Source organism: Melospiza melodia, chromosome 1 (assembly GCF_035770615.1).
Source record: "Melospiza melodia melodia isolate bMelMel2 chromosome 1, bMelMel2.pri, whole genome shotgun sequence".
In the NCBI taxonomy this organism is placed as follows: Eukaryota; Metazoa; Chordata; class Aves; order Passeriformes; family Passerellidae; genus Melospiza; species Melospiza melodia.
The window spans coordinates 10876843-10893933 of NC_086194.1; the positions used below are offsets into that span (position 1 = coordinate 10876843).

The following is a 17091-nucleotide window of genomic DNA, read 5'->3' on the forward strand; positions in this document are numbered from 1 at the left end:
GCAATGTGAGACAATTAACTGATCTGTCATAGTCTATGCTATATAACTCCTCCTATCCAGAATTTTTGTATTTGCTTTTGTTTACTATAGCCAGAATGTTTATAAAACCAGGAAAAAAAATGAAAAGGCATTTTTTCAGCAGAGCTTTTTAAACTTAAGCTTGTGTATCATCTTTGCCCATATCAAAGACACTGAGAGTATTCTGTGAACAGAGAATAATACTGGTGTCTCTGTGGACAACACTTTGGGGAGCATGTTGTTTGCCCCACCACACCTGCACCAGGGGGGCTTCCAGGACTTCATGGGCTTCATCCAGCATTAATCCCTGTCCTCACTGACTCTCATGTCAGCTGCTCCACGTCCCTGTTGCCAAACCCATGGGCCAAGCACTTCGCAAGATCTAATCCTGGTTCCACATGAGGATGAGACCTGTCTCCACTCTTGGAGTCTGCCCAGAGGAAGGAAACACTGAAGGAAGCATCTTCCCTCCTGAACACTGCAGGAGGGAAGGCTCTCCTGAGGGTCCCTCAGAAGGAATGGCAGGAAGAGGAAGGCTGGAGTGCTCCATGGAGAACACCACTCCTTGGCCAACACAGCTTCTGAGACCTGCTACTCTATCTTCTATAAAGGGAGGTCATGAGTTCCTTAAAATATCAGATTCGTACTACCATTGCTCACAATTTCCCATTAAATTTAATCTAATAAATGATAACTAATATATGTATGCATTTCTAACTACCAACTAAAAAATTTAATTTTATAAATTTTATAATTGAATACAGCAATGACATTGATCTCAATTTTAAATTACAATGTTGTTGTAATTGTATAAATTATTTAATCCTATAAAATTATATATAAATTATATAATCCTATAAAAGACTGCTACAAATTGTTTCACCACTATATCAAGAAAATACCAATTCTCAAGCAATGAAATTCCATTTAATGCTGAACTTTTTAAACAGAAATTAACCTAACATATTCCATTAAGAAATCTAACATAAGGAAACCAGTAGAAAATGTGGATCCTCAAGCATCAGTATACCATGGCCCTGGGGGATGCATCAGCTAAGAAATCACCTACCAAATTCTTCTCCCAGCAAAAGAACAGAATAGAAAAAATAAACTTGTATTAACAGTGTAGAGGTTTTTAGATAAAAAAAAAGAAAGAATGCCTACACTTCCCCTTGGTGCCCTGTCGACTGCCTTAGAGGATGTCCACATAAATATTAATTATTCATTTGTAGCAGTTCACACACATACATAGATTTCTTAGTACAATCTATGCACATGTAACAGTTTGTAATAGCACACTGCTTTACATCAGCACAGTCCACCTCAAACAGCATTAAAATCTTCACCCTATTCTTCTCTGAACAGATATCCTTTCAACTGTAAAGAAAACACGACTAAATCATGAGATGTAACGCTGCCCCAGGAGATGGGAAGAATTTCACCAGGCATGGGCAGTGTGTTTCACAGACTTTCAAATCCCTCACCATGCTTTGGTGGCCACAATAAATCCTGCCTTGCAAGGCAAAGGCAAATCAAGACGCTGAAGCAGAGATGCTGTGAAAGACACTCTTCTCAAGGGCCACAGGAGCTCCAGCTGAGGATTTTGCAATATGAACCCAATGAACCTTTCTCCTAGGAAGAAATGAACCTTTCTCCTAGGAAGAAATGAATCTTTCTCCTAGGAAGTCTCCTACCTGGCGTCCATCAATTCCACCTTCAGTCTCAGTCTCCCACACCTCATAACTAGTTATCCTCACCTTCTGCCTGTTTCTGGTGGTTCCATCCTGACCCAGAATCTAAAACTACTGCAGACAACAGAGACATGAAGAAGGGGTTGACATCCCTTGCCCCATATAGGTTCTTCTGTGATAACTGGTCCCCCACAGAAGAACTTGTTTCTAACTACTCAAGTGGTGCTGGGACACTGGACTGACAGCCAGGAGGTGGAAGCCTTTATACATCCCACATCCCTGAAACCTTTTTACATCCCATAGACACACCACAATGTTCCTCACACACTCAACCATGTAAACACAACTCTTTGCTTTTCCTCATACCTCAGCATGACAGGCTCAGAACAGTGAGGACCTTGGGCAAAACTTGTGTTTGAAAAATGAAGTTGGAGCTAAAAGTGCAATCCTTTCATGTAGGCTGTCAAAGCTTACATGTGTGCCACAAAATTGGCTATGGAATTTAAGGGCAATGATTATTACAGATTTGACAAACTATTGGCCTGCCTTTTGGGCAACGTGAAATGAATGGTTGCAAAGTTTGTAAGTTGCAAAGAGACACAACCAAATAATATTCTGCCAAAACCCCCAAATCCTCTTCCCCTCTAAGTACAATCAATCTCCTGCCTGTGAAGGGAATAGATTTTCAGGGCACATGGTTTGTTACAAGTGTTACTTGCTGTTTTGGTTAGCTGCTAGTTGGCAACTCCCCACTTGCCATAAACACTTTATTTTGCTAAAGTTGAGGTAGGAGAAACCTCAGGGAGACCAAGTAAAACAACTGAATGCAGTCCCAGCTGCAGACAGCGAGAGATTTGCCAGAGATGCTCATTGTCAAACTCTCCACAAATCACAGTCTGAAGTAACATGTATTGTAGCATGGAGTTTGAGACCAATTGCTGACTTTGGAACTGTCACTTTACATTTCTTGAAGGCACAGCACTTGCTGGGGTATGAAAATTGAGGTGTGCATAGCTTTAGACTGTGTCTGCACACACCTAGAGAGATCAATCTTTCAGATGAAGCAACCCAGAAATCCTCTCTGCTGTAGGCAGCCATTCAAAGTCCTCTAAAGACTTTTATTAAAGGTTCCCTAAAGGTTTTCACCAGTACTTGGAGGCAAACTGTCTTCTTCCTGCTGCAGAGTGATAATTCATTGTCAGGATAAAAAAATCCCACGTGTGGTTGCATTTCAGCATGCTGTTAATGTCATTTCTCTAATGCTTTGTGAGAGTATCTGTGTGAAGGAAACCAGTTATGATCCTGCCTCCGTGAGTGAGAGCGCATGTCCTTATCTAATAAGGAAGGAAGAGACAGCCTGTGCAAAGGTTGGCCTGATAAAGGTTACTTCTGTTCACTTGCAAATCCCAGACTGCTTTCAAAATGAGAATTATGTGGTGGAGCATCACAGACTGAACTAATCTTGTTTTCTGTTACAATGCTTATTTGAGCTCCAGTGCCCTTACCCTAACAAAAATTTGCTGGTAAGGAACAAACAGGGCAATGATCAGATGTAAAGGCCAAACATCACCAGTTCTGAGCCAAAAAAGGCATCAAGGAAACCTTTTTTTAAAAAACACGAAGACCTTGATAAAAATTAAACATGCGATCTTCATACCCAGCTTTAAATTGAAGAAATTAACTGTCTCCTCAGACAACAGCTTTAATATCTGCCTGCAATTTGCATGTGAAATCTGCAACTGTGAGCATCTTAACATCCAAAAATCTTAATAAAAGCAAGACAGTGGTTATTTTGGCAGCAAACACTGCATGAAATACGATACTCTCTCCAGGAAATTACCATTTCCTGAACTTGAAAATATAACAAGGAAACACAGGCTTCAAAGGATCTAAGATTCACTGTGGCCAACTGAGCAAGGGCTTCCTGGTGCTCCACTGCTGAAGGGTATGAAGAGGGATGGACAGGCACAGGGCTTGCAGGGCCCAGCACTTTGCACAGGGGGCTCAGGAATTTACATTCTGTGGGGGGACTGGAAGTCTATACCACTGAAAGGAATATATGAAACATTTTGTACATATTTTAAATGTAGGGGAGAAAGAGATGCTTTGTCAAAAGCTGTTCAAAAGCATGGAGAGCTCCAGTGTGTCTGGCACACTACAGCCCTACAATGAGTAAAGCTGAGAGAAAGAAAAGCTCATTTTATCTCGAGCCCTGAAACACTAGGAAAGATGTCAAGGTGTATTTCCTTTGGACTAGAATTCTTTCAAAGAAAGATATGACTGGGACAATTTCACTGTCTTGGAGGAGATATACCTCCCTGGCTACTGTTAAAGCTTTCATAACTTTTCAGGATTGAATAAAAAGAGCTCCTCAAAAACACCTGTATGAAGCATACACTGTATGAAGCATCCTTTAAAAAAACCTCAAGTGTCCTGGAGTGGGTCTCTCCAGATTTCCTATGACAATACACAATTCTTTCAATCACACTGTGACAGTCAGCATCTGGAAAAGTACAGAAATGCCTGCTGGAAGCACACATAGCATTAGATCTAATAGGCTAGAAAATAGCATTTTGAGTGAGAAATTAATTTTTACATGCTTTCATGTCACACACACCCTGCTACAAATTCTGCCTGTGATAAGGAGGCCATGAAGATCTGTGAGGGATAGATTTCTTCCTATGTTCACAGCATGTGACTGAGCATAACTGTGAATGTGCTTGGAGGACAAAAATGTTATTTTTAGATTAAAACTGATTAGCTCCCCTGACTGTATCAGAGCAGAATAACAATATTTTTCATGGCGCCAATCAAATGGAAAAAAACATTGACCTAAAAAATACAAAGAAAAAGAAATCAAAACCTTATTTTAAAATCTTTTCATGAGGGACATAGTAAATCACTGTTTGAACTAGAACTCAACATGTTGAAACTCCCATCTCATCTACTTTGACAGCACATGCCATGACATAGTTTGCAACTCACAAGATTTACATGAGTGGCAGTTCTGAAGGAAGAGATGCTGTATAGGACACATTGGTTGCTAATGTTAGGGAAACATAAACAAATTTTGAGAGAGGCACACCATTCTGAGAGAACAGAACCTATAAATGAAGGGATGAGGATTAGCTCTAACAATTTTGTGAAGTGTTGATGATAAAGGCATTGCAATGGTACCAAATTCAGGGAAAGGAGGAGAAATAAAAATTCTGCTTGTTCTATGTTACAACGACTGCAGAACCCCTGGCTGCTGCTTTTAGAATGAAGAGTTGGTTTGGGATTTTGGTTCTTAATTTTCGATCGTATGTCCCAAATCTAAAGACCAAAACCATGCTGCAGGAATTCCAATTTCCAATTTTTCTTTGCCAAACACTAGGAAGCTTTCTGGGAATAAAACTGGAAAATGCTGCATGGCTGCTGGATGTTCATACAATCCATCCCAGATGCCAGGTCACACATGCCCTGGAGTCGTGGGAGCACTCCAGGTACTCTGTCAACTTAATGGTGGGATGCAGAAGGAAAGAGCAAGGCAAGATGGACCTTCACCTAACAGTGAACTGGGAAAATATCCTGTCAAAATCTTAAAAAATTACAGTTATACTAAAAATAAAAAAGAGAATACACACAAAATATATGCTGGTAATGCAAAAGCTGCTACTTCCATGTGGGCAAAGATGTCTGCAGAGCAATCTGTAAGGCAAAAGTCTACCTGGCTGCAAAAACTACTGCTCAGTTTTAAATTGCCAGGGACAAAATTCTGCACAGAGCTGTGAAACACTCTTCTTTATGAAAATGTAGAGCAGTATTAAAGCTGCTAGTACCAACTTTAAATATTAAAAATGGCTGCTAACATAACTACCTGAAATAGCTCATCTTGTATCAGCTTATTGTTCTGTAAGCCTATAGTATAATATAAAATTCAATTGCTGGTCTATTTTCTAGTTCACTTCTCTGTCTTCCAGAAAGCAACCCAAAAGATGTCCACTGCCAGAATGTACTGAAGCATGCAGAGCAGAGAATAAATAATGGGAAAGCAGAAAATAACAGCCTAGGCCATTGTGTGATGACAGGAATGACATCTTCCCATGGATGCCAGGAGCAATCCACTGCCATTTGACCAGGCAGAGGTATTCCTTCTGGGACCACTCAGAACATGATTTTCATCTCATTGTTTCCACTCCAGTTGCCTTTCCATATAAACAAATGCAAAGATATTTGAAATAGTATATGCTGTGAGATTGCATAGCTTTATTTATAGAGTATGGATCATGTTGCTTTTTTAACTGACATCTCTGTTATTGTGTTATTAATTTGATATTTAAACACTGTGGCAAAAGATAAACAGTCTGAGTCTGTAGATATTCCTTTATATAAACATATATATACACACATGTGTAAGTGTATATTTATATATCCATATATAGATACATATTTAAAAAAAAAACACCCAAGAGGTGCAGCCAAATTAGGGTAAGTTATTCATTTGACACAGAGTATTTACTTGGACAGCTGGATTTTATAGTTTACTGCATGGATGTGGTATCAGATGTTCCAAAATAAATCAAATTTACACCTATCTATGTGCTTTAAAATGTCATTAGACCTCAGAGAATAGTAACAGAGAAAGACATATTAGATTTTTTTACCCTCAAAACCATGTTGCTTCTTTATTTTTTCATGGAATGAAAGCAGATTTACCCATTTAAGCACTCTGTAAGATCTTAAAATGTACATATTCTGCTGGCCTTATTTTGTTGATGCATAAAAAATCTCTGGTTTTTATCAAAATAATGCACCATGTTATGCAACTGCCTCAGAGTAAATGCACTGCCCTCAGATGTGAGGGCACAATGAGAGCCCAATGCAAACATTTCCACTAAAATCACCATCCTCATTCTACAGCCCTGTCCACCTCTCAATGCTCCCAAATGTTTTTTCACAAACAATTTTACAAATGAAACAGCATAACCCTCCTCCCCAAAGCAGGCATGGAGGCTGAGATCCCATCCATTCCCCCTGCTTGGCCTTTCCAGCTCTCCTGCCTCCTTCCTCCAGTCTCAGACAGTTTAATCTGGAGCACATCCTGTCTCCTCTTTCCCTTGGTCCTTCCTTCTGTCCACGAAACTAAGATTTGAGCTTCGGCTCCACAGCACCCTAACACTGGAACATTTCAAAGAAAAGCCCTTGACAATGGAAATATTGAAAATCTGACCAATGCAACACATTTGCTCAGGCCTTAGCTTGGGCGCCTCATGGCTTCAGTCAACATTTCCCAAAACAATTCACTTTAAAAAGAAAACTTGTTAAGATTAGAGAACAAGTGTGAACTTGTTCTCTTTGTGTGAACAAGTCCAGACCAAATAATTAAACTAAGCCATTATTAGTGCTAGCTAATAAAAGAGCAATTATACAAGGGGTATATGGGGGCAGCCAGACATGGCAAATTAAGGGGATATGACCAAAAACAACCTTGTAATTAATAAATACATTTTGCTGTTTTTACAGCCTTCAAGGCACACATCCTCAGATTCTGCAGAACCTATCTAAGTGACCCAGCTGTGGTTCACCTCCACTCCTCAGTTCCCCTAGACTGTCCTTCCAGCTGGAACTGGTCTAGCTGTCTCCTAATACTTCTCTGGGATATGTGGTTGTACCTTTGAACCAACACTGGATGTGAAATGCCTTTGATTAGCAGTGGTCAGTTTTCTCTATGAATGTATGTTGTTCACACACTTGTTGTGTGGCAAGAACTCCTGCGCTGAACTTGTTCAAGTGCCACCCTTGGCAGAGGTGACCATGGTGACAGAAGCTTTGGGACACACATGCACACACAGACACAGGAGAAGGCATTTCCAGAACAGCTTTGAAGAAGCACACACAGCACCAGAGGCATTATAACATAGCTTGGGTTGCAGGGACAGGTGGAAAATCAGCAGTTGTTGCCAATGATTCTTTGTCAGTGGCCAACACCAGAAGGCTTTAAAAGGCAACAAAGGTAATCCATCTATGACTGGCAAAGCTGTTCTCTTGAAAATTTTTCCTCTCATTTTCCATGCAGAGCTGCATTTGCTGAAACTGCAAGCACATCTTCAGATTTTCTATCACAAAACAGAAGGAACTATATATAATTCACCACACAGCACTATCTTGGTGTCCTCAGATTCAGAGCGAGCTAACCACAAAAATGTACTCAAAAGCTATGTTCAGTTGTGATTTATTCTGATGTAAGTGCTAAAATGGGGTAAAGAGAAGAAAGTGAGTTCCCCACCTTTCTTGTAAGTGGCACTTCAATAGGGACGGGGACAACTTCTGCAAGCAGGCAGCCATAAAATGCCACCATGAAAGCAGCAGGATCATTGTTAGGAAACACCAGGGTTACCTGAAAGAGAGAAATTTACATTAAAAATGTTTTATCCTAGGTGTCAGATCACAGTAATTGGAGTTTGCAGGCTTCCTTTTGGATGCAGATGATACTGGAGCACTTCTAAGACAGCTATTCAAATCTCTAATAACAGATGAATGAGGAATCAGAAGGAATTTACTCTGATAAATATTCTTTTCATTACTATTTTCACTTAGGATGTAGTTAAATACTTTCATGCTGCATTGTTTTCTACATTGACAACACCTTTCATCTGGTTCTGAATTAACTGATTGCTTTACCAGTGTTAAATAACCTAAGTAAATGGAATTAGAAGGATTTTAGATTCTAATGTAATAATTTGCTTGAAGTTACTGAAATTGAAGTTTACATGAGACCAAATCAAATTATCCAGACTTAGGATGTCACTATGCCAATCATTAACACACTGTTTTGTTTCACTACACTTTGCCTCATACAACAGTTTTGTTCCAGGACTGTCCTGCTGTCCCAGTGTGAAGTTTCTGTGTGCTGTGTACACACAAAAACTGGTACCTAGAAGCAAATGTCACATCCAGAGCTGCCCATATCACATTCCAACCTAGGTGTGGATTTGTTGAACTTAACAGCTTCAGGGCTAGGGCTGGGGAATTGTTTAGATAAAAGAATGCCAAAACCAATCACAGATCACCAGAATGCTCAGTGGGTCTGAGCTGTGCAGCTCAACCCTGCAGGCCCTGCCTGAGGCAGGACAATGCCTGAGATCCTGCACAGGCAAAGGCAAAGGAGAAGGGAGGGGTCACAGCCTTGCTGAGGATCCAGCCACTTCAGAGAGCCCACAGCTCTCCTGGCAAGGGCAGGAACAGGACTGCTCTCACTGGGGAATGGCCTTAGTGGCTGGATCCCCTCTGTGGCTTTATTTCAGTTCAGTCAGATGGGAATTCCCAGCTCACTCCTAAACAGCTGTAACACAGCTGGTCACTCCTGCACACTCCACGGCAGTGGCATGCAAAGGCATGGCAAATTACTCCAAACCTCTTTCCCCTGGGCTCACACACAGGACAAGGGTGTATTTTCACAGAACCTTGCCATTTGCTGAAACTACTGAGCAGCTCTTGACTTTTGACTGTTTCAACATCTGTGGAAACCCAGGGCACCAGGAATATTTCTCTGTCTGCTCTGGAGTGCCCTGACCCCCAGGGTAGCACTGACTTTGACCCTCATTCATGGAGAAAGTTTCCTAAACTTCAAGAGAGATTAGAATCCACAAAAGTGCGAAATAGATTATATGGAGTAGTGTATGTGTATCACTTGGTGAGAAATTTAGGTTTTGGGATTTTTAGTATGTTTGGATGGAAGCAAGATGGAGGGCACAGGGTGTTGTCCTGGGTTTTTTCTTCATGCTCCTTCTTCCTTCTTCTTCTTGGGTTTGGGTGGCATTTTGTAATTGGGCAGAAAAGTCCACATGGCAGCTCTTTGGGATCAGTTATTGGGTTAAAAGGGAAAATAATCTAGGTGTCAGTTCTTAATTGGATAGTTTAGTCTTAAAAGACCTTGTAAGAAGAGATTGTTGGCCATTTTGTGCCTTCTAATGAAAAGCTGTCGAACTTATGGTTGTGAGACTGTTTTACTGATAAGAAATAATAAACACTTGAGTCCAAACATGAACTACTGTCTCAAGTGCCTTCAATCCAGAAACAGAGAGACTGACAACTGCTACTGCCACAAACATCCACTGGAGTTTCCTTGAAGTAAAATCATGATGTTTCCACGTATGCTCCAAGCTTCAGTTACTGGAGACTGTAAGTGCACCCAGAATTTTCACAAGGCTTCAAAAGTAGACATCTTCCATACATCAACTTGATTTCTTCAAACTAGAAGAAATCTAACCAGCCTTGTCCAAGTGGGACAAAAATATCTCTGGTTTTTAGGATGAAGACTTTAATCTCACAATTCTTCATTGCTACTTTATCTGGATGCTTGCACATTAAACAATCCAAGTGCTGAGATGGCTGTGCAGATCTTACTATATGCAAATGGAAATACAGGGATTTTGCCAGGTGCATGGGGGAATGGTAGAGATTGCTGAGCCCAGCAAACATCTGAAAGATCCCAAAATATACTTTGAGGGTTCTTAGGTTTTGCATTGGTCTTTGCTTACATAAAGGCAGTGAAGGTTTGGCTGGGAATCTTTGAAAAGGAGCTGACAGAGGTGAAAAAAATCTCACTGAAGTCCAGTGGGAATGAGGCATTAACTTCCTCTCCAAAAAACATTAATCACTAACAGACTTGTAACAAATAAATAAATAATGTGTGTAAAAGCAAAAAGGGCTGAAGGAACAAAATCATACAGTGTATATAAGCAGATGAGAATCCGGTTAGCTAGTAGATATTTCAGAGAGCAAGATTAATTTCCAGGCAGCTGTCTGGGGTGATGCAAGGTTAAATTTCTGAAGTTACTATAGAAGGCAAATGCACTTTGCCATGTATAATACCAGAAACAAGGAAGGAGATGCAGGCACGTTCATTTACTTCTTGGCTCAGACAAAGAACCTAAAAGGTGCGGTAATGGTAGTCATGAAAAACAGATTGCATTGACAGAAGTTGTTTTTAAAGAGAAAATATAAACTATTTTATACATATCAAAATAAGGAAACAAATACATTCTCATTTGGAAAAGACCAGAAATATGTGCCTGTATTTCATTTAGTATTTAAAACTGCCTTTAAGTGTTGTCACACAACACACATTACATAGAAAAAAGTCATCTTCAAAGAGGTCAGAAAGCTTTTTTGTTATTACAACAGGGGTGTAAGAGCCAGAATCACAGCCTAGAGCATCAGAAGTGCTGTAACACCTCATCTTCAATGTGAAGTTGCCTCAAATGATCACGTTCCTGTTACACAGGCAAGAGGTTTTTACAACACAAAGCATATGCTTTCAGCACTCAGCTACAAACATTTGTTTCACTCTAATCTAGGCTGACTTATTTTAGATGAGCTGCAATTTGTTCCTTACATGTCCTGTGCTAGCTAAACTTCCAGTTTTCAGCCTGAACTATCCACAAATCCTTTCTTAACGTTAGGAGATGCCAGTGACTTCTGCAGAAAATGACTATGAAGCTGGGCAGGCAGCACACAGTAAATAAGGAGATGCACATTGCCTGTAGGTGAACTTTATCCTTTTGGAGATTTCTGGGTGGACTGTTTTGATGTGTACACTTGAATAACTTGCTGCTTCTGCTGTTGCTTAGAGACACACTTGTAAGTAAAAGAGAGTCTTCAGATCCTAGTCCTGGCTGAATGCCATTGTAGGAAGCAATTTAGATTAAGGATCTAGAGATTCTTCAGGTAATTTCTTTATGATTTATTTCAAAAAGAAACACAGGAAGGACTGTCACTTTTGGGGTTTTTTTCCTCTTTTTTTCCTTCTGGGAAGCATTAATGCATGCTTTCATTTTTGAAGCCCTAAGACATGTGTAATGCAAGCAGACATGTTTCTCACATGTGGCACAAGAGGATCAAGTGAACCAAGAGTTTGAGAATTGCTATCAGACACTATCAGCAGGGGGAAACTTAATCCCACACTCACAACTGTAAGCACTAGGGCAGGACTAAAATTTGCATTTCTGACAAATTTGTTCTGGAATATCCATTCCATGGCTTAGATCCAAACTGGAATGGGACCTGTGGAATTTTCTATGCACACTCTGGCAGACAAAATGAGCAGCAGGCTAAGCCAGCCTTGGCAGTCAAAGGGGTAGGGTTGTAAGTACATTGTTAGCAAAATCATAGGACGTTCTGGTCTTCATTTAACACCTTCAAGTGCTACCTCTGCAACTCTTGCTCTCTTTATCCCTCTACTTAGATTCAGCCTCTCGCAGTAGCTGCATCAGAGGCAGAACAGGAACGGAAATATTCTCTCTGTTATCAGTCAGTGTCACTTATTTATTCAACTGGCTGCCAAAATGTGCTGACTTTGCTTGTCTTTGTCCTCCACAACGCTTCTCTTGTTTCTACCAACTCAACAACTACAAAGTCATTAGTAAGTCAGTTTTTTATCCACATGACACCTCCAGGCTCCATAAGCAAGCTTTTGCTAAACAGACTATTGTTCAATGTCCAAAAATCACTTTCCATGGGAATGTTTATTGTTGATGTTGCCACAACTTCAAGTTCAGGGGGTACCAGCTCAGGTTACTTAACATGCAGTTCAAAACATCTGTCTGAATGATCAGTCTTAGGGAGGAAAGAGCAGATTTCACCCTGTCCCACATCCCATTATTTCACTTCACTAATTTCCTCTGAGCACCCCAAATATCTCATTCTCTCTTTGTCAATATTTGCATTTGAACTATTACAAATAATCATTGAGATACTCACCCTGTCTCCAGGTCGTACCATTGGTTCTTGTTTTGTGCCTAATTTATGTAGTATATTGTAAGCAACCTTCATACTTCTGGTCCAAAGTTTGCCTATTAACACAAAATTTTCAAAATTAATATAAAAATTCTTATGTTTTAAGGTTATTAATGAGAAAGAATACCTGAGAAGTCAAAACCACACAGTAGGAACATTTATATTAGTTTTCCAACTAAATATGACACCACTACTAGGACTACTGGAAATACTTAAATACTTATCAGAAATTTTCTTTGAACTTCTTTTTTCAAGACAGCAGCACTTTAAAAACAAAAAGAAAAGTGAGAATAGCTTTCTTTATGGCAGAAGTGTTTTACTTTGGAGAAAACTGGATCTTGACTCTGAAATTAACTGTCAGAAGGGGCTGGTACATCATCAAGTCCAGACATCACCCTACCACCTCAGCTGTAGCAAGCTGGACACAGCACATTTCAGCACAGACTGACCTTGAGGGTGATGTTCTGTTTTGAGCACAGCAATTCTCTCACCAAAGAAAAAGGAAAGGAGTCCCAAGAAGTAGAGGCAAAGAAAAGAAAACCCCAACAAACAGAAAATGGGCACACTGAAGCAGCAGGGACCCTCTGAACCTAAGCACATATGGCTGTTTCACTTTTAATCCTGGGCCTTCTTCCATTTAACTTGGTTTTTCCTTCTCACCTGCTCCCACACCCTCCCTTCTCTCATTCATTTCACTTGCCCCAGTTACCCCTCCTTACCGTCTCTCTCCTCCCCTTTTTCACCTTTCCAGCACCACTCTTATCTAATCCTTATCAAATCCCCACCCCAATATTCAATAAAGAAAAGTTCTCACCCCAAGACCTCTTTGCCCACATTACAAGCCTTTCATTAATCCTTCAAGTGACTGGCATCTTTCCTCTTCCAGATGCCCTTTGTTTAGAGACCTTGTTACTTCCATGTGAACAGCACCAAGTTCAGCAGCCCTTGTGCCTGGCTGGCCCCAGGTACTGCCTTTAAGCACTATTCATTCTGACAGCAACAAATCTTTAATTCATGCCCAGCAATGACTGAAATGATAATAGGTTCTGACAAAGGATTACCTATGGAGTTCAGCAGTTCAGGCCCCAAACATGCACTATTGCTATTTATAACTAAGCCCAGCAGTTGCTATAAAAAGAATCTCCACATCCTGGTTATAAAATGCAATACTACTGAATCATTTTTAAGTGCAAATCCGATGTAAATAGAAAGTAAGATGAGAAGGCCAGATTTTCTATTTTTTCCCACTGAAGGAAAATTGGAAGGGTCACTGCTGCTTGTTATGGAGAAAGTGCTAAATGCAATTATTTCTTATGAAAATAGTAATACAGTATCATTAAACTATGCTTTTCAAAGTTTTTAATTTATTAGAATTATTCCAGTATTTGCATGTTGAACTGTCTTGCTGCTCAGAAAGGAACACAATTCTGTTTCACTGGAAACAGCACAGACACAGGAGCATGTCTGCAGGATTAACTCTCACAGAACTACCTGCATTTGATGGAAACAAAGTCTTTGAAATCCTCCCTGCTGCTACAGTTAACACTTGAACTTGACGAGTGGGATAAAAAAAAGGAGGCCTTAAGAAAGCAAATAGTCTTTTTACTTAAGTTATTCAAGATTAAAGCTTCAGTGGCAACAAAGTTAAAAGAGCAATTAGTAATGATACAGAATATTGGAGAATGGAAATCAAAAGCCTGGAAAAAGTTCTGAATTGCAAAAGAGAACCATCTTTACACAAAACACTTTTAAACTTGAAGTGAACATTGAAGGAGCTGCTGTGAAAAGTTATGTCTGAGCTCTAAAGATTAAAGCTGTAACAGGTCTTAAATTTACATTTGTGACACATTCCTGCTAATTTTTCATCTATCAAATGTACCATCAAATATTTTCTTTAAAAATCTAAGGGCTAATCATATTACAGTATTTAGATGCATTCTTTCAGAGCTGCCCAGGTATGCAATACAATAATTTCCTCCTTAGAGTCCTGGATAAATGCCAAAATTAAGCTCTCTCGAAGTCTAACAAAATTTAAAGGAGTGGTTTCTAGTAGAGTTTTAAATAAGTTTAAACACATTTTGTCATGATGCTCTTTTACTGTCAAAATTTTATTTCATCTTCTAAGACACAGATAATATAAGACTGCCTTCCTAATTCCTCACCTTTCTGTTTGAATACACTTTGAACTGCACAAAAATGGCCACAATATTTTCTAGAGGCCAGAAAAGACTTGAATTTTCTGTCACTACAGCCCTTTCCTTCTCTGTTTACTGGTGTGAAACTGTGGCAAACTGGAGTGAAGCAGCTTGCTTGCATTCAGCTGGGAAGGGGCTGGAACACAAAGATCCTACAAGCTCTATAATGCCCAACCCTTGCAGGCTCTGCCTCCCTCAGCTGCTGCTCCAGTTGGCTGCCAGGGGCAGGCAGGGACCCCCAGGCACTCTGGTGAGCCAGCAGAGCAAAGTCCAGGCAGATCCTGAACTGAATTGTTCAACGGGAACTCCGTAATTTCTCTAGCAGGGTATATAGCTGTGTTCCAAAAACTAAACTAAAAGGGGCCACAAAAGGAGCAGTTACCCAGAGGCTGGAGCTAGGGATGTATGGATGATCAAGGCCAGATCAGTGCCTTCTGGATGGGCACAAACTCCTGACCAGACGTGGACTGAGCCGTGGGTCTGTTTTATCACCTTGGCTGTTTGCCCTCCCCAGCCTGACACCAAGAGAAACACAAAGGACTCCATGTCTGCAGGATAACAGCTCTGAGAAACAGAGGATGTTATACAGAAGGAAATCTTTGAAGTGTTTCCTTCCTTGGTTCTGCCTAGGCTGCAATTCAGAGCAACTCTTCCTTTGCAAACTTGAGGGATTAGACGCTGCTGGGAAAAAAGCTGATTGCTAAAACCTCTGCACAAATCCCGATGCTGTGACCTTGCTGTGACCTGCAGGCAGTGCCACATCTGTGCTGTGGGAGTGGGAGGCCTGCTGAGGGGCCAGCTGTGCTCCAGCCAAGGCTGTCACCCTGGGCTGGGGCTCAGGGCCCATCCCCATGCAGGATAAATCGCTTCGTTCCACGGGCTCCAGAGGAAATCTGGTTGGGCCACCAGGGATACATCCCATTGTCCTCAGCCCAAGTTCAGTGAAGCACCAGCCCTCCTTGGACAGACACACTGCCATTAATCTTCTGAGCTGGCTTGGAGACAGCGGAGAGGATGTAGGAAACTCAAGCAACAGCTTCACTTGGTGGTGAGCGGAGCAGCCCGTGTCCCAGCTCAGTGCCAGAGCTCCTCTTTCCCAGCTGTGCCACATGCCTCAGCCCTTTCTGCAGCACAGCACAGTGCTGGAGCCTGGAGCTGCTCTGCTGCTTCCCTGCTATAAACACCACACCCTGTGAGCCCTCCTGCTCCTGGCACTCTTGTCCCCATCCCCACTGCAGCAGGGTCCTTGCAAACAACATTCCTACCCACCACACCAGCACAGGATTTGTGCCTGTCAGACCCTGATCTCACTAGACAAACCTTGATAGCTCTTTTCATGCATTTAAAAAATGAAGGATTGTCATGTCATCTACAGAAGTGTCCCGTGGTGTTTAAGGCACAGGGGCTCCGTCTGGAAGGGGCCCAGGCCCTGCAGACCCAGGGCTAGCACTGCCAGTCACACACACATATTGTGGGTAACATTGGGCACTGGAAGTTTAGGAACACAAATTACCCCTCCGTTTTCAGGTCACAAAATCATTTCCCATACAAAGCAGACTGGTAGAGTTCCCCTAGCTAATTTTGGAAAGCAAAACCCCAACAACAGGCAGTTGATGCACACCTTGTTGCTACTACAATTTATTACCTTGCTCCTACCTCCCACTGAGCTGCTAATTGCGCTGCTCCTTTCCAAAATCTTGTATAACTCCATGAGATGGTAAGAAACAGAGCTTTTCTGTCCATCTATGATTGCCTAACTTCTAATTGCTTATTTACTGAAATAAATCTTCCTCTAAAGATTTTCACTGAGCCACTTCTGTGACTCTGCCAGAGTGCTGCTGCCAGACTGCCATGCCCTAGCAGCACACTGCTGCAGGGAGGCCTTTCAGGTCCTTCACACACTTCCCACTGTCCAGTGAGTAACAGCAAGCACCCCTCTGCCTCTGAATGTGAGCCATATCTGGCAGACATCACATAAGCAGAAATGCTGGGAAGGACAGGATGGAGAAGGCATCTTGCCTTCTGGCAGCTGTGACAAACGCTCTTAGTACCCATGGGGAGCCAGGCCTTTTCCTCCTGCCACTGGGCTTTTGATTTAGTTGAGCAGTATAAACTCTACATCAGCAATGATATGTTTTGTAATCAGTCATCTTCTTTTTTTTTTAGCTCTACTCAGATGGCAATAAAATTTAGCAAGTGAAGGGAGTTAATACCCAGTCCCATCTGGTTAAGCAACACAGTATGAAGGTAAAGGAAACCACAAAGTGTTAAAAACCACACAAAAAGGGATCTGTTAACAAAAATTAGGTATTTTTCACATGACACTGAGGTAAATCCCCTTCCTCTTCCTTTCCAAATCTGTAAAAAGACTAAATGTTTGTGTTGAATGTAAAGAGGGTTTTAATAGA

General features: G+C 41.1%; 1 protein-coding gene across 5 annotated transcripts in view; it reads right to left on the reverse strand.

Annotated features, from left to right (window-relative positions):
• The window catches only part of DIP2C (disco interacting protein 2 homolog C), a 312481-nt gene that overhangs the window by 85099 nt on the left and 210291 nt on the right, over positions 1–17091 (reverse strand). For all 5 annotated transcript variants that reach the window (XM_063148077.1, XM_063148067.1, XM_063148094.1 and 2 more), the window contains 2 exons: positions 12453–12544; positions 7978–8088 (listed from right to left, as the gene is read on the reverse strand). In XM_063148077.1, coding sequence (XP_063004147.1) covers positions 7978–8088; positions 12453–12544 — 203 coding nt within the window. The remainder of the gene's footprint in view (positions 1–7977; positions 8089–12452; positions 12545–17091) is intronic.